This window comes from Ochlerotatus camptorhynchus, unplaced genomic scaffold (genome assembly GCF_037179485.1).
Source record: "Ochlerotatus camptorhynchus isolate MF236.1 unplaced genomic scaffold, CSIRO-AGI_Acam_v1.1 ptg000055l, whole genome shotgun sequence".
Classification (NCBI taxonomy): domain Eukaryota; kingdom Metazoa; phylum Arthropoda; class Insecta; order Diptera; family Culicidae; genus Ochlerotatus; species Ochlerotatus camptorhynchus.
In genome coordinates, this window is record NW_027040545.1 from 2,775,170 (window position 1) to 2,793,280 (window position 18,111).

The following is an 18,111-nucleotide window of genomic DNA, read 5'->3' on the forward strand; positions in this document are numbered from 1 at the left end:
CTTACAGCTACCGTTAAAACTATGAAGTCTGAGTTTTAATTTAGTAGTCATAAAGCAGTTTTATAGACGACTTGACGGCCTGATTTTATGACAAGCACACAAAACCGTAATACAACCACAGGCTGGAAGGGATGCTATGATAAAACAATGATAAAATAAGAATAAATCTTCCAAGCATTTAGATTGTTACTTGGGTTGTGATCTTCACTGAAGTTATAGAAATTTTCCTGAAATTCATGGAATTGCCCTGTAGCTATCAGAACTTACCCTTAAGATCATAAAACTGTTGTTCTGAACGTCCTTGAAGTTCTCGAGACTGCCTAAAGTATTCGGAAATTCCATGAAATTCTCGGAACTTCATGAATGTTCCCGCAACTTTCCTAAAATTTATGGGACTCTTTGAAGCTTTCTGGACTTAGTTCTTGGTAAAGGTCCTGCAATTTTTCTGAAGTGTTTTTCCCTTTGTTCCTAGTCTTAATCACTGCGAACAACACACTGATGTTGTGTAACATGTCCGTGTCCTTTGTGTAGTGCATCTCGTAGTACCTCATTACTATATGGAAAAGTTTCCTTTTTCGATACAGTTTAATCACACCTACTTGCTCTTCTCTCAAAAAAGGTCTCACATAAATCCTTTTTCAATTGTGATGTTCTATATAATTTGAAGAGTTCTGGGACCATTTCAAATAAATACGCGTCTCTCATCAATCAAAATAGGTCTTCTTAGTGACAAAAACAAGCGATAATACTGATGTTTGACCATGCATCAGAACCCTGGTACGAGCCTTTTCTAGTTTCCAATCTCGAAACCGAGGCTTATAACCGTCAACAGGACCTAATGGCCAGAGTTCGATGTGGTAGATCTTATATCAGTAACGCACCACGAATATCAAAAAAAATGTCCCTCAGAGATTCTATCATGATATCAGGTGTCTCAGAAATTATTGCAAAGATCATCAGGTGCTCATAGGTCTCCAAAACCTTCTATGGATATTTGTTCAAGACTTCAGTTAGATCAGGCATGATGCCTGAAGATCTTTATCTATCCAACAATCCAAATCACATCTTTTAGATATTCTTTGATATGATACCAGGTAGCTCAGGAATTATTTCAAAAACCTTCATGTGTTTGAAAATTTCCATAAAGTTTTCATGATATCTTATTCTGAAGATCTACAACTGTCTAACAATTTAAATCACATTTCTCAGAAATTTCACCCACGATACCAGGTGGCTCGGATTTTTTTAAAATACTATAAGGCGATCCGCGATCTCCATTAAATAATCGCTATTAATAATCAACAATCCAAATCACATTCCTAAGATATTTTCACATATGATTTTTTTTTTCTTTATTTAGGAGATTTTTAGCCGTAGGCTGGTTCATCTCCGACGTTCACATATGATACCAAGCGACTCAGAAACCACTTCATAACCTTTCAGGTAATCCGGAATCTCCATTAAGTACTATCTTATGATTCCAGGTTGCTCATTGATTATTTCAAAGGCCATAAGGGGATCAGACACCTTCATTAAATTCCCAAGGTATTTTTTCAATCCTTCAGGTTAAATAGGTACCATTCTGAAGGTATCCAACAAATCAAATTGCGCCTCTCAGATATTCTGACACCACGTGAATCCGAAATTATTCTAAAAACCTTCAGGTGATCAGATATCTCAAAAAACTTCGTTAGGTATTTGTTCAATACTTCAGGATGATCAAGTATTATTCTAAATCAACTGTTCGACAAATCAAATCACGTCTCTCAGATATTCAAGCATGACACCAGGATGATTAGAAATTATTTAAAAAGCATCAGGTGATCAGTGATCTCAATGAAATCCTCAAGATATTTGTTCAAGACATGAGGTTGATCAGGTACCATTATGAATATCTCAAACTGTCCAAGTATTCAAATCACGTCTGTTAGATATTGTCTCATGACACCAGGTGTCTCAGAAAATAAGATCATCAGGTGATCAGAGAACTCCTAAGCCTTGGATATTTTACAATACTTCAGGTTGATCTAAACATTTTTCTGAAGACCTTCTACCGGGGGAAACTAACTATTTTAAATTGGCTCACTACTTAACTAGCCTATTGGTCCCAAGTGTTTTGATTTGCTATGAAAGTTTGACAGATAAAATGAGGGGTTCGTGGATTTTCCTAAGTTTTGAGGGGTGCATCGATTAGCTCGGAATGGAAGACAGTACGAGAGCTGAGCCAAAAAGTTGAGGACGTTTCTTCGGAACCTTCTGGTCTTGCTTCTACTGTCCTCAAATTGAAATCATGTCTTTCAGATATCCTTTCATGGACCTAGGTTACTCAGAAATTATTCGAAAGACCTTCAGGTGCCCATGTTGGTTTGTGTGGGCTGCTTATGCTATGCGAGTAAAGGGCTTACAAAGTTTTGTTTGCTAAAGCTGATAGGCCCATTGCAGTTTTAGGTAGAGAAACGTGCATTTTATCCTAGGTTAAGTGGTTGAGTTTCTGGCAGTAGACCAGACTGGAATAGATGTACGTTTCGAGAGGTTCTTCGGTGATTTCCGAGTGGAACAGGGAGTAGAAGATATGCTTTCCAATGAAGTTGCAACCATTCTTGAACAACTCATCCTGTAGATCTTGACTCGGATCTTGGCACTCGAATCCAAAGAAGGTGGTTCCGTATTGAAACGTACCACCCAAATCTTCAGCTTTCCTATATGGAAGTTCACGTCCTTTACCGACTATCATACGCGAAGAAACTGTTCGTGTTCAAGATTATATCCGGTTACATTGCGCAATCGTTGAATCGAAGATCTCCCTGATCTAAAATTAATCTGATACCACCTTTTTGATCGTATAGAGAATTCAATTTGTCGTCAATTTGTGGATAAAACATTGTAGAAGCTTGTAGGTTGTCGGTATGGATCATGCAAATTCAAAGTTCTTCGCCAAACTGAAAGCTTCAAGTTCAAGAGTATGCTGTGTCGGCATTTTCCCACATACTTTGCTGCATCGAACCATCCACGTCTTCTAAAACTGTGGGTTCACCCAAGGGGTGGGCACTCTACACACTCATTTTGCGCCAACTTTTTTCACAATGTGCCGCAGCTGTGCCGGCAGTAGCGAGAGTGCCAATCATTTAACTGACATTGTTTGCTTGTGAATAATGGCATGCTTGGCAACCCGGTATTTTGACAGTGTAAATGTGGTGGTAGTATTGGTATTGGTTTGTGAGAACAAAAGTAGTGGAATCCGAACCAAAACGGTGATCCAGAGGCACCTCTGTTGGAGAAGCTAATACAAGATAGATTTATTCAACCGGAAGATCCCCTCGTGCTGGCGATAAAGTTTCACCGACTGCTGCAGATAATCGGAAAAACAGCATCGAAACGCATCTGATGGAATTCGAATTCTACAACCGCTGGGGAAATGTACTGCTGATGTTGGAAGGCTAACGAATGATCAGACGGATATTAAACGCTCGGTTACATGACGAACAGCTAGAAACGTCCTGATAGCCAGAAAATTTTGGTTTTATTATTGACCTTCCGGGCATTAATCCGTAGCCAGCTGTTCTTGATCATTTTAGCGATTGTCCTGGTTTTGGTATGCGCGGCGGTCCAAATGTGTGAACGCTGGCTGAATCGTTTGTGGAAAGGCATTGCTGATGCATGGCGGGCCTTGGTGGAAACTCACGGTCAAGTTTTCAAAACAAAAATGGTTAAATCAAATTTTGACAGATGCGCACTGCGTAGAGATAAAACAGTGTTGCCAGTAACTTTAAAGGTTATGCATATGTCAAACCATGCTCGGAGAAATAATACTACCCAAAATTTGAGTTATTTTTACTTAATATTGAGTTCAGCCTCTCACTTGCACTGAGAGATTCAACCCAACAATATAGTTCAGCCCAATAAGTTACTTTTGAGTAAATTGCGTATTCGCAAATTTACGTGAATTAAACATAATTTTGGGTAGAATATACTTAAGAATTGTTTTTTTGCTGGCACCGGTGGTGTAGTGCTAAGCGTGACTGCTTTCTCACCCCAATAGGTCTGGGTTCAATCATAGCCGAGGTCGGTGGGATTTTTCTGAGGCATAAAAATCTCTGGTCACGTCTTCCTTCGGAAGGAAAGTAAAGCCGTTAGTCCCGGTATTTTTTTTACAGGTGTTGAATGGCAACTACTATATGCGATTTACTCAAATTTTGGATTATAGGGCTGAACCCCGGAATTTAGGGAAATGTACTTATTTTGGGTACTTTTTTATCGCCGTGTGGGTGCCAAACAGTGCCAATGAAGGTGCCCAGGTGTGCCCAAATAGTGCTTTGGCGCACTGTGTGGAGTGACCTACCCCTTGGGTTCACCCTGGTTATCATTTAGAACGCTGGGAGGTAGGTTGCTTTCACCTCACAAGCAGCTTCAATTCCATGGAGTAACTCGCAGAATTGTCCGGAACCTCTTCTCGTGGTTCAAACTCGTTACCTGACACTGGATTACTCTGTTGTAATCGTTTTGTTCTAGGGGACATGTTCTTGAATCAGAGTCACCTTCTCCGTTCATGCTAAAATCACCGAAGCAAACACACGCTCACATTTATAGAGATGAATACCAAACACCTTTTAAAATTGTGCGTTGCGCTGATCGTGTTACTGTTTCAGTTTTGACACTTTCAAATTTTAGAACTGTCGAGAAGTTTGAAACAATTTTTAAGCTAAGCATTGTGAACGCCCTAAGAACTTTGATGCTTTGGGTCGATTGAAAACTGCATTTAACACTTTGACAAATCATGTATAGCACTTCAAAGCTTAAACTTTTGAGACTCAAGTTCCACATATCTTGATAGAGCTGGAATTAGGGCGTAACAGCTTTTGTAAACAATGACTTCTCTCGATGATTTCTCGAAACTTAAGGGGGTATTCCCAATCTTTTGCCTTTTTTCGGCCTGTTTTTCAATTAATTTTTTTTTTCAAGGAAAATGAATAGTAATGCGCCTAACTCTTTGGGATTCTTGTTTATTGAACATTAAAGTTTGCAAATAAATTTTTTTCGACATAAAAAAAGACATTATTGACGTCACAAAATGGCGGCAAACAGACCCCTGCTCGCCGCAAACGCCTGGACGGGCGAAGACTTTTCTCTGGAACGGCTTCATCTGAAACAGATTTCGTGATGAAATTAATAATCTGCATAAGATTCTCTGGAGCTTCTCCCGTTGGCAGCAAAAAATCTTGCAAATTAACAAAATGGCGGCCATATGAAAAACCAGGCGATTTTTAGCCCGCTTTTTTGCAGCTTTAAGGTGCTTCAAACAATGTTAAATGTTAATATTTTTGGCTGAAAGTGGGAGAAGCTCCAAAGAATTTAATAAGGAACACAATGCGCAAAGATTCAAGTCAATATCTCTTATAGTTTCTGAGAAAAATCTTCGCCCGATAAAAAATGTGGTTTCGAGAAAAACGCGTTTAAAGTTATGACTTTAGTTAAAACCATTTGGGGGTTCTTACCATTAGTCAGCTATGCCTGGACACCGAATTCGCTGATCGGAAAACGGCTTGGAGGGATGAAAGTATATAGTCTAAAGTACAAAAAAAACGTGAAAAAAAAAATTTGATTTTTTGAAAAAAAAGATCGGGAATACCCCCTTAAGGCGCGCCCTCGCAAACCAACATAACCAACGGGAAGTGGAAGTTTTCCCCTACCCGATGGTGACGTTGATTTGAGTGAGCGAGTATTGGCTTTCTAGACATCAAGAGAAGTCATTGTTTACAAAAGCTGTTACGCCCTAATTCCAGCTCTATCTAGATATTTTATGTGTAACTCCGTAGTACGAATAATGCACTACTGCATGTTCCTCTAACAAGCATGTTAGAACAGGCTTCTTCTAAAACGGCAACATATTTGTGAAAGTAAACAGAAACCTTATTTTTTCCCTATTTATATACGCTTACTGGGGATAAATGGCTGGAACTTCCCGAGACAACGTGATTAAATAACCAACAACTGCAAAACTAGTCGTTATAAAAGTATAGCAAAGCGAACAGTTCTATTCTCAAACTGAATTTAATTTGAATCACGATAACCACCTACATTTAAAAATCCAATGAAAAAGTTTTCCGGGAAAGTTTCTGATGGTGTAAACTAACAACTTCAACACAATCTAAGCCACGCTAACAGCGCCAATCCAGACACCGGAAAAGGAACCGATATTCGAAACAAATTACAACTAATAACGGTCGAAAGGGACTGAGAAACTAAAAGGATCGGAAATTTCGGTTTTCTCTCTGTCCACTTTGGATTTATTACCCAGAAAATCACACTCATACATGGCACCCATGGCAACACTACACTTCCTTATCCTTTTCCTCGGCTTGCTACTAGCTACTCTTCTACGCACCACGTGTTCCGCTTGGTCGGGCCGTTTAAACTTTTCGACAGCAGGCTCAATTGACCGTTGGCCTCCAGTTGACTAATTATCATATTTATTTTCGTCCCCTTACCCGACGCCGACGGGACCGTACTGGAACTAGTTTTGGTCGCATTGGGTGGTTTTCCAATCACATCTGGTAGGTGATGTGGTGCTTGTGGCAGCCTTGTTCCTGGCCAGGGTTCCTGCTGTGGGAAGGAGAGCTTCTTGGCCGACACCTTCCGAGTGTGCTTCTGCTGTTCGCCGCCATCCGAGGAGGATGGTGATTTATGGAAACGATTAAAGAGCCAACTTTTAACTGGTGTTGTCGTCGGCGTTGTCGGGGAAGCGGAAACGTTAGTCGCAACAGTTGGCCCAACGGTATTTCTAATTGGTTCATACTTGTTTGCTCTGGTTGGAGAAATCAGAGCATCATTAATTATTTTAGTTGGGCTTGTTTTCGTGTGCTGTTGACTTTGGTTCTGGTGACAAACATCGACGCTGGCTGGTTTCGGAGTGTCATAGTCGTTCTGTAGCTCTTCCACAAGTTCTCGCTGTTTGTGCAAAAGCTGAGGCTCTTCGTAGATGCTATCGACGTGGTCGTTTCGAGTCAAACAGCTGTTATCGGGTTGTTCGTCCGGCGTTGGAGGAAGTGGTAGCTTCCGGGGACTGTTGTTTGGTGGTATGCTTTCGGTTTTAGTCAGTAAATTTTGCTCAAGTGCCACAATCCACTCATTGAGTTCCATGAAGCTGGGTGAAAGGAAGCAAATCTTCATATCGCTCTGCGTGATTATGTGGAACTGGTTCTTTTCATTGATTTGATCGTTCAGATTGAGGTCTAGCTTTATGTCCTTGACGTGAATGCAGTGTGCCGGTTTCAGTTCGTTACTATTGTTGTACAACAGAAGCCATCGATCGAGCAGACCGACATAAAACTTCTTCGTTTGATCAAAGAACAATCGCTTCTCGTGCCTGAATAGGGTCCCGTACTTGGGCGATTGTTTTATGCGTAGATGGGCTGCTGGTAAGCCACTAAAGGGACACTTGCTATCATCTTCATCCACTGGGATTACGCACGCAACGTTATTCAATTTGATGTCGGAAGAGTAATCATCGTACAGGCATCTATCGGTTGTAAAGTCATAGCAATTTTCTTCCATATTGAGTTCTTCCTCGTTCTTGCCATTGTCGCCGGAAGGCTCTACTTCCACGAGTATGTCAGCATCGTTGCTTTCGAATTTTTCACAAGAGTCAATCTTATCTGACGGCTGGGTTAAATTAATATCATTTTTATGTCCCACACCACCCATATCTAGATATGAGTTTTCCTCCTCTTCTTCTAATTCTTTCTTCGTCAGCAGAGACGTCGACGCCGACGACATCCACTCATGTAGCTTTCTAAGCACCGCATTGCATTTGTGTATCAACGTATAGCGAGATTCATCTATTTTATTGACAATATTCATGTACTCGGCACTCTCTTGTCGGTCGTTTCCCCCTCGTTCACCATCGCCCTCGTCGGTCCCAGGAGTGGCCATCCAGGGCTCACCACCCGCTTGGAGACACCAATCACATTTTTGCTCGCATTTCAAGTCAGCACATTGTGGGTGTCGTCGTTGGGTTCCGTTTATTGCCTTCTGGGAGCGCATTTCTGCAACTGCGGTTGCATCCAGGAATTGAAGCATGTCTGGAATAAGAGAGACGAGAGAAAAGGCAACGATGAGGACAGAACAACAAAAAATGAATGTTTTGGACAAGTGCAACATTTTAAATTCAACTCGTGTGTGTTGAATCGAAATAGCACAACAAAAAGATGTCTATTTCGTACAGTGTGGGCCGAATTGGTCCGGCACCAGAAAAACAGTCACAACAGGGGAAACAAGTTTCAATGTATCAATTTGCTTATAATTTAACTTCAATCGAATTAAAGTTTAAAAAAGAACATTCCCCTGACGAATGGGGGCTTCTATAGTGGGCTACCTGTATATAGAAAGATATAAGGATTAGTAATTTCCATTTAATTCTGCTACCTTAATTGTTTATCCTTGACAGATACGCGTATTTCGAGTATTAGTCTGCAAATTGTAGACGAAATAAGCGCGGCAATCAAGGATAAACAATTAAGGAAGTGAAATTAAATCATAATTATTAATCCTTTTCTTTTTCTTTATATTCCCCTAACCAAGGTTGTAAATACTCATTTCAGCTAAAACAATGTTTTTCTAAATTATGAAATAATTAGATGCCATGATCAAATTTTGAATTGGTAGGATACAAGAAGAGATTGCAAAGAATGTGTTTGACATATTAAACCTGTTTATTTCACTTCATGAGAGTCACAATCAGTGATTTTTCACAAACTCACTCACTCACTCACTCACTCACTCAGCGATCAGAAAATCGTTGATTGTGACTCATAGAAAGCAAAATTTACAGGTTTTATGTTTCCAACGCATACTTTGTAACTTCTTCTTGTAAGTTACAAGTAAAACATGCCATCATACCATCTTTTGGTTTTATTATTCCGAAAAACATTATTTTAGCTGAAATGAGTATTTGCAACCTTGCCCCTAACAATCGTAGTTGATTAAAGATTAATAAAAAAAACTCGCATCCACACACCGATTCAGATAACTGTAGTCTCTATCTACGTCCCGCCGAGCTCAACACAGTGTCAGGATGCGTTGAGTGATCTACTCGACCGACTGGAAGGTCCTATCATGTTTCTGGGAGATTTCAACGCTCATCATCTAGCATGGGGATCACAAACAGTGAACGCGCTCGGCCACACCTCTGCAATCGATTTGACCTTCTGCTCCGAGAGTGTGGCTCGCAGATTCACGTGGCGAACCCTACCGGACACGCACAATAGTGACCATTTCCCGATAACAGTTTCTATTCCTGGGTGGTCATCCTCACGAACGACACGGCGGAAATGGTTGTACGATCGCGCTGATTGGTCGTTATATGAACGTATCACCGCAGAAACCATCCGGTCAGATGTTGAATGGGACGTAGACAGCTTCACGGAGAAGATAATTGCAGCAGCAACTCGTGCCATACCGCAAACCAGCGGCCGTATGGGGCCTAAAGCGGTACCATGGTGGTGCCCTGAAGCGAAGGCGGCGATTCGACATCGACGAAAGTGTCTTCGGTATCTGCGGCGGCTGCAGACATCTGATCCTGATCAACCCGCTGCATTGGTGAGGTTTCAGGAAACCAGAGCTGTAGCACGGAAGGCGATAAAGGAAGCAAAAGAACGATCGTGGGAGAACTTCGTGGCCAAAATTGCACCAAGCAGCACGACAACAACGTACCGTCGCACTCAAGCGATCGGATGGCTTCACCGATGACCCCGAAGAAACTGCGGAAGCGCTAGCCAGTTTTTACAGCGATAGATCTGTGACCTCCAGTTACCCTACTTCTTTTTAGAAGACTAAGGCAGCAGCTGAAAGAGAGTCCATAGATGTTTCGCCAAACACGGACGACGTGTACAACAGCGACATTACCCTAAGCGAACTGTTGTGGGCTCTCGAGAAAGGGCGAGCTGCCTCGACAGGACCCGACATGATAGGGTACCCAATGCTTCGACGTCTACCTTTGTCCGTGAAGATGACACTGCTAGAGCTGCTCACCCGGATCTGGCGTAATGGAGAGTTTCCCACCAGCTGGCGAAATGCAATCGTGGTGCCCATTCCGAAGCCAAACTGCCTCGATACCGGACCCGCTGCGTTCCGTCCAATCTCGCTCACCAGCTGCATGGCGAAGCTGCTTGAACGCATCATAAATCGACGACTGATCACCGAGCTAGAGTCGAGCGGGCGACTCGACAAACGACAGCACGCTTTCCGTGCCGGGCGAGGCACCGACACGTACTTTTCCGAGCTCGAGCGAACGCTTCCAAGCACAGACGAGCACTGTCTGATAGCATCCCTGGACCTGTCGAAGGCTTACGACACCACCTGGCGGCGCGGCATAATCCGCACTCTGAGGTCATGGAGAATACGTGGTCGGATGCTGAACATGATGCAAAGTTTCCTCTCGGAGCGAACGATCCAGGTATCCGTTGGGGGGCATATGTCTCGCCAGTATCCGTTGGAAAACGGAGTTGCGCAGAGCTCTGTCCTGTCAGTGACGCTGTTCCTCATCGCGATGCAGCCCATCTTCCGAGTAGTGCCCAACGGAGTCTTCATTCTTTTGTACGCGGACGATATCCTCTTAGCAGTGCGAGGTGCTAAAACTGAAGGCTTACACCGAAAATTACAGGCTGCCGTCAAAGCCATCAACAAATGGACGAAAAGCGTTGGTTTCACTGTGTCGGCAACAAAGTCACATGTCTTCTACTGCAGTCCGAACGCAAGACGGGATCCCGTGCGAGATATCTCTATCAAAGGAACTCCCGTGCCAAAGACCAACCGGCTGAGGATTTTAGGTGTAACCATGGACCGAACGTTATCCTTCAAACCTCACTGCAATATGGTTAAGAAAGCATGCGAATCTCGGTTACGGATTTTACAGATGATCGGTGCAAAACTTCCACGTGGTAATCGGACCTCTCTGCTTTAAGTTGGGTCAGCCATAGTTACTGCGAAGCTGCTCTACGGGATTGGACTTGTTAGTCGAGGAGGGCCAGCAACCTTTCAGACTCTCGCTCCTGCCTACAACAAAATGGTTCGCTTCGCTTCCGGAGCATTCGTGACGAGCCCGATTAACTCGGTGATGGCCGAAGCTGGGACTCTACCCTTCGAACTGCTAGCAGCACAGACCACAGTACACATTGCCATCCGAATGCTCACAAAGAATCCAAACAGCAGCACCCTACCTCTGATTACACGCGCTTCAAATCGCCTCCAAGAATTAACCGGTTCAACGCTTCCTGCTGTCGGTTCACTCGTGAGGCAGAGCAATCGCTTGTGGCACGCACGAAAACCGACGATAGTGTGGGATGTGAAAAGAAGCATACGCGCTGGAGACCCACCGGAGAAAGTTCGTCCAGTTCTTCGACAATTACTGGAGACTCGCTTCCATAGTTCAACCATCGTCTACACGGACGGCTTCTACGAAGGGCTATCTAGGACCTACAGTCTTCCGAACGAATGTAGTGTTTTCTCTGCGGAGGCCTACGCTATTAAAATGGCCGCCACCATCCCTAATGTTCAAAATGAGTTGGTTATTCTCACGGACTCCGCAAGCTTCCTACTGGCTTTGGAGGCTGGAACTTCCCGGCTTTCTTGGGTGCAGGAAGTAGAGAGAATCGTGCAAAGCAAAATCATCCGTTTCTGCTGGATCCCTGGACACGCCGGCATCAGGGGAAACTCTGAAGCTGACCGACTAGCCAATGAGGCTAGAAGACAACCAGCCATCGACGTACCGATTCCAAGCGAGGATGCGATAAAAGCGGTGAAACATGCGATACGTGGTCAGTGGAATAGGCAGTGGTTTAGCACAACAGAATCGAAGCTGAGGGAGGTGAAATTCGACACGCACAGATGGACAGAACGAGGAAGTTCAGCCGACCAGCGTATGCTTACACGTCTGAGAATCGGCCATACGCGACTAACCCACACGTTTCTTCTGAAGAAGGAAGCCCCACCGGTGTGTGAATGTTGTGGCACGGTGTTGGATGTAAAGCACATCATTCTTGAGTGCAGGAAATACGACGAAGAGAGAAGGAAAAATAACATCAGCACCAGTCTACGTGAAGCTCTGGACAACACGGAAGAAAGAACAACACGAATGCTTAATTTCCTACATGAAACGGATTTGTACAAAAAACTCTAGAATAACAAATTACAAGAACTTTAGAATAACAAATTGCACAGGTGAAGATGGTAGAAAGATGAAGAAATTCGTGAAGAAAAGCGAAGTAGGAGAGTAGTATGAAGTGAAGCGAAGGAGAAAAGTAATTGTTTGGAAGCAAAGAAGAAAAGAAGAGAGAAGCAACTGAATTGTAGCACTTACACTAACAAAAACACTTGCACACCATACACAATACACCAAACATCAAATCGAACGGACATGAATGCATCGCGGAGATGTAAAATGTCCTTAATAAACAAACAAACAAACAAACATTAATCCTTTTCTTTTTCTTTATATTCCCCTAACAATCGTAGTTGATTAAAGATTAATAAAAAACTCGCTCCCGTTAATTGTTTGCTGTTCGATTCTCCTTTACTGGAGTTGTTGAGGGATTCCAGACGAATTCGCAATTTTCAGAAACGTTCTTAATGCCCAAAAATGCCATTTTGCATCTTCAGATAACAGCCGGCGCTGGTGGTGTAGTGGTAAGCGTGACTGCTTCCTCACCCCAATGGGTCTGGGTTCAATCCCAGCCGAGGTCGGTTGGATTTTTCTGAGGCATAAAAATCTCTGGTCACGTCTTCCTTCGGAAGGGAAGTAAAGCCAAGCCGTTGGTTCCGGCCCATGTTTGTTAAGAATGGGTGCGATATCCTTCGCAGGTGTGGAAGCTGATTTCCTGCACATTCAATTGCCGTAAATGGATGGCAATCGATGCCCGTCGGTGATTGGGACTAGATTGCGGAACAGAGACCGACGTTAAATAGAGGAATGAAGAATGAAGATCTTCATCACTATTTATTTAGCCTTAATTTTTTAAAGAGCCTATAGAAAAATGTTAAGTTTATCTTCAGAAAACTGTTGCTCGAAAAATGTTTGTTCTATCCTGGAATGTTTTAGGGAACATCTGAAATTATTTGAAAAAAATAATCATCAGGATGATTTTCTTGTTATTTTAAAATAAAAGCTCAGTTTTTCTCAAAAATATTTTTTTGTATTTTTTTATTTTTTGAAATGTTTTAGAGGATAATCAATACCACCTATTGCATTGTAGGTCAAGATGCAGAAGTGATGGACAAAAAGTTTGAAAAATATCCATTTCCGACTTAATATATTTAAAGTGCACTAAATTTACAACAACAAAAAAACATACATACAATTTTGCTAAGTCACACCGTTTTCGAGATGTAGAAGTTGGAAAGTAGATATTTTTAAAATGTTGGTAGATTTTCACCATTTTCAAATGTATTTCGCGGTTCTCCAGTTTCGACCTGGGGGCAAGACAGCTTTCGCTCATGAGTAAAACCGGAGTTAATTTTGAGTAACTCTGAGTAACTCACGTTGCTCAATATCTTATATACACATAGCAACCTGATTGTTATATTGAAAATAATGTTGAAACCGATGCTGTCAAGCAAAGTAAGTTGACGCTTTCTTGGAATTTCTGTGTTGGGACTTTTGAGGCAGTTCGATAGGTTCGGATTAGGCTAAATTAATTCAATAAATTCAATTTTTATATTTTTTTAAAACTTCCAGAAACTCAATGAAAACGTAATTTACACAAATATATAAAAATAATAGAGTACATACAGGCTGCACGATTTTCAAAAAGATAAGAATACAGTGCCTTCCCATTATTGGTAACAAATGATTTTTGCGTGTTATGCTGTCTATAAATTCAACGAAAGCTCCATTCGATTTATAACATTACTCGATCATTCTTTAGGGATTAGACGCTTGATATTTCATGAAATGTTGTGCTCTGGGCACAAAATTGAGGAAATAAACATATGGGGCCGTGTTTCCGTGTTGAGATCTCAGTGAAACTTATTTTTGCCAAGATTTGCACAGCCGAGCTCGGTAGAAAAAACTAAGTGTGCATGATTATTAATGTTAAGGTTCCACAAAGGGTAAATAATTTGTTTACTTCTTCTAAGAATTCAAATTTAATTGTTGAACCTTAACAAACTCCACGAAGCTGGTCAGAGCTGACCTAATCTGGCGTAGAATCATCAGCTACATAATATACCACAATCAGCAGTCAAGGACCAATTCTATTGACCACGAAGGAAGTTTAAAGCTCAAGTTGTACCTCAGGTAACCGAAAAGGAGCATTCCCCTTTTGGAACGGGTCACTCCCGTCACTCCTGTATCGTCCTAGGCCATGCCAATCCTCACCAACGAGGGAAGGCGCCTGAAAGGCATCCAAGCCACACACGAACGACAAGCCTCGTAAAACCGTCGTGCAGTCAAACCACCACAAGAGCATTTCGTTTGTCCACAATTTGATTTGTTAAACGAGCGATTAGATCTTTCAAATGGGCGAACAGATGCTTCAAACGAAATATGCTGTCAGACGATATTTCCTTTGATCAGAAAATCGAGACTACTTTGCTCATTTTTGAGTAAATATGAGTAACTCTAATTTACTCGCTGCAAATATATTTACTCTGAGTACAGCTGTCTTGCCCCCAGGTTTCGACAATATTTTTTCCCGAAAGATCAGAAAATGTAAAAAAGAAGATTGTAGTAGGCCGCGCTTGAAAGCTGACGTGTTCTACGTTTGCGGCGAATTTTACGTCAGCGAATTAAACATTTTTTGCTTTAGATTTGTTAAATTGTGTGCTGAAATTTAGTTTCAAGTGTTCACAAAGTTATCAGTTAGTGATATATCGTGTATTGCCTGTGTTTGCCTTGAGTGACTCGATTGACCTTGAATCTAACCTCCAAAATATACGACGCAGCTTCAGTTCCATTGTTCGGTGTCGATTTTCATTGCCTCCCGGCAGCTTCGAGGGTTGAGCTCGTTTTTCCAAATTCGGATGCCACACTTTCGGCGTGTAGTTCTATTGAGAGATTCGTCACCGTGGGCGAGTTTGAAACCGGTCCCGTTGGTGAATTATCCCGGGAAAGTGCTGATAATGTGTCCGTCGCGAGGTTTGGTGGTGATTTGATGGTCGAAGTTGCCATGAATCAGTAAGTTTTCCGGTTACAAAAGTGCTCGACTGCTGGTCTCTTGCCGGTGTCAGAGATTGCGAGCTGGATACGCCCAAGACTGGACGGGTGGTAGTTGATGTCCGCGAACTTGTTCCTGGGGAAAGCACTAGACGTGACCTTCCTCCCAGATGACCATGGGAATGCAAGAAAATTTGTGTTCGTTGAAGGAAGTATTACCACAAATGTGCATCACGAAATGAGATGCAAAGCTTAGAGAAAATCTAAACTACGGAACCCATGAATTGGAGGATCAAATTAACATGGTGAGAACAGTTCAAATACTTTCTACAATTAAAAAACCTTAAACTGAATACGTGCCAGGATTCAATAGAACATTTTGAAACTGGAAGTGTGTATGTAAAACTTATATCGAATTGATAGAGGTAATACATACATGCGGGGCTTATTGTAAGTGAAAGTAACCTCGGAATGGGCATGACTTTCTAGACATTCTGAAATGGGTTGCTGAATCTACAATAGAGCTATCACTCTCAGACTAAAACTGTCGCAATGACCATAAATGCGACATTGCAGAGATAGTTCTTCCATAATAACACTGCCGGTCAGTGGGGGTTAGAGGGAATACACACACATACACACACAAAGATCAGAAAATGTAAAATAAAAATTAACTCAGTAACCAGCTCAAAATTTACCATCATTTGAACTGCTCGAATAAAGTGGTTAATTTCCTTGAATGACGAGAATAACAATGAAACTAGTTCATCTACTTCAATTAATAATATTGTCGAGCACATTCAACATTAAGAAAATAAGATGATGCCTATCCAGAGAAAAAATTGCATCCTGCATAAGATTGTTTGACAACCGCAGCTTTAAAGCCATGCTGCGAGTGTACTAGCAATACTATTTTATTCCTGTAAAAGTAGCCTGGATTCTAATGGGATATGCTTAGTGCATTTTACAAAATATTCTTATGTAGAATGTTAATTTTTCGCTGATTCTGCAATAAATCAATGTTAGATGCACAAAATGAATAATTGGAGCCATTCGAGCCCTCGTTTTCCAAAACTAAACCAGTGCAATACATCCGCTCACCACTGTATAAGGTACATACCATTCAACAGTTCCATCCATTCAACGAGATTCGTCTTGATATCCATTTCCCGGCGATGCCCTCAAGTCAACAGCTTCGAGGGTTGAAACCAAAAATTGTAATTCAATCGTCGTTGCCCTCATTCACCAGCAAAAGAGAAAAATATATATATTTATATATCTCCAGTCTAATCAATTCCACAACCGGTTGCGGACTTGCTCCCCGCGGGGGAAAGCTATGTTTTGCAGTAGGAAAAACGCGATTGTTTCGACGACGGCTAAATAATTACGGAAAACACGTCTTGACCCGGCACTGGCGAACGCTTGAGTATTAACCGACTGAAGCACCTTCGGGGCGAAAATGAGGAAAAATTAATTCAAGATAAAATCACCCGCTGAGTGGGTTTCAGAGAGTCTAATTTTGTTCCGTTCCAATTTTAAATAAACCATCTTTTCCATTGTCGTGTGGAGGATTGGCTTATGCTTTGGCATTCGTTCTCGCTTTGCTGCCCCATCCTGCTGACATGCCCATACGTATAGCTAACCTAGTAGGCGACTTGGGTTGGATCCTCTCTACGACGAACGGTGCCTACTCAGATGCGGAAGAGGTAAGAATGGAAAACGTACTCCGATGGGTGTGAGTAAGTGAGTGAGTGATTTGATGCAGGCGCTTTATGTTGGCAGCATAGAAGGCGACAATTCTGGATTGCAGGATGAATGGGAGCCGATGTGAGCGTGTTTTGCACTGAGGAAGTCGGGCGTTTGGGATGGATGGGCGAAGCGAAATAAAACAACCTTCACAAAACGAACGGGATGCGGAATGGTTATGTGACACATTTGCGGCTATACAACGGAGGAAGTTTATTTTCTCTTCACCATTTAGCATTTATTTATTGCTTCGCCATTGTCTGATTATCGGTTCGCTTCTATCTTCAGGATAATTGTAACGCAAAATGCCACAACCAAGAAATGTTCGATTGGCAATTGGTGTGGATAGCTGATTCCCAGGAATGGAAGAGCAATTCTGGGATGGGATCTTTGTGGTAGTTGCGTGAAATGAATTGGATTTTGAGGAAAACAGGAGCTTGGAGTTGGAGCTGCAAGAGAAAAGATGCCCATTGACCTCGGGCTTCAACAAGTTTTCTTTCCTGAAATACGTTTATTGTTACGATATGAACTTTAGTTGTGGCATCCAACAGCGTAATTGAAGTTCTTTCAGGAAATCAAGTCAGATTAATGATATTCGGCACTAGCAGGATGTTGCATAGGTACAGGTCTTATTTTTTGATGGTTGTTCAAGAGGAAATATTAGTTTGCCCTGATCAGTGCTGCAAAATCTCGACAATAACAGTCATAGTCAAGGCAAACCATGTCAATTGTCAATGACAATGCTGTCAGTGACGAACATGTGTTGATTTTTATATTAACTAAATTTGTAACGAAGTTAAATGATTTGAGCAACACAATTACATGTATCCGTTAATGTGAACAAGCATCTACGTCCTGAACTACTTGGATAACAATAATGTGACACAGAATGTACGAAATTACACTTTTTGAAACCAGGTGAATCTTTGTCATTGACGAAACAATGAATGAGATTTTGACGAAGGTTTTTTTGAGGATCAAGTCTGTCAATATCACGCGAAAGTCTCTCAATGACAATGACAAATCTCGGCACTGGCCCTGATTCTAAGAGTGCGAACTTGATACACTAAAACTAAACAGCACAGCACCTACTTTTGAGGATCTTACAGTTCTCGAAAAATATAGTTTACTGAAAATTGCCATCTGCTAACAATGGCAAACATACTTTGGCATATACAGGGTGTTCGGTTCCTTAGTGCAAGTAATTTAAGGGGCGATAC

General features: G+C 41.9%; 1 protein-coding gene across 1 annotated transcript; it reads right to left on the minus strand.

Moving 5' to 3' along the window:
* Positions 1 to 6,264: 6,264 nt before the first annotated feature.
* blow (blown fuse) lies at positions 6,265 to 16,372 on the minus strand. Its single transcript, XM_065239308.1, has 2 exons — positions 16,266 to 16,372; positions 6,265 to 8,078 (listed from the first exon to the last, which is right to left on the minus strand). The coding sequence occupies exons 1-2, from the start codon at positions 16,309 to 16,311 to the stop codon at positions 6,367 to 6,369; spliced, it is 1,758 nt and encodes a 585-aa protein (XP_065095380.1). The 5' UTR covers positions 16,312 to 16,372; the 3' UTR covers positions 6,265 to 6,366.
* Positions 16,373 to 18,111: the final 1,739 nt, after the last annotated feature.

Bases quoted from the DNA above. Each gene is read 5' to 3' on its own strand.
- blow (XM_065239308.1), bottom strand. From the start codon at position 16,311: ATGGATATCAAGACGAATCTCGTTGAATGGATGGAACTGTTGAATG. The intron at 8,079-16,265 runs GTATGTACCTTA...CTCTTATTCCAG, and splicing joins ATGGATGGAACTGTTGAATG to ACATGCTTCAATTCCTGGAT.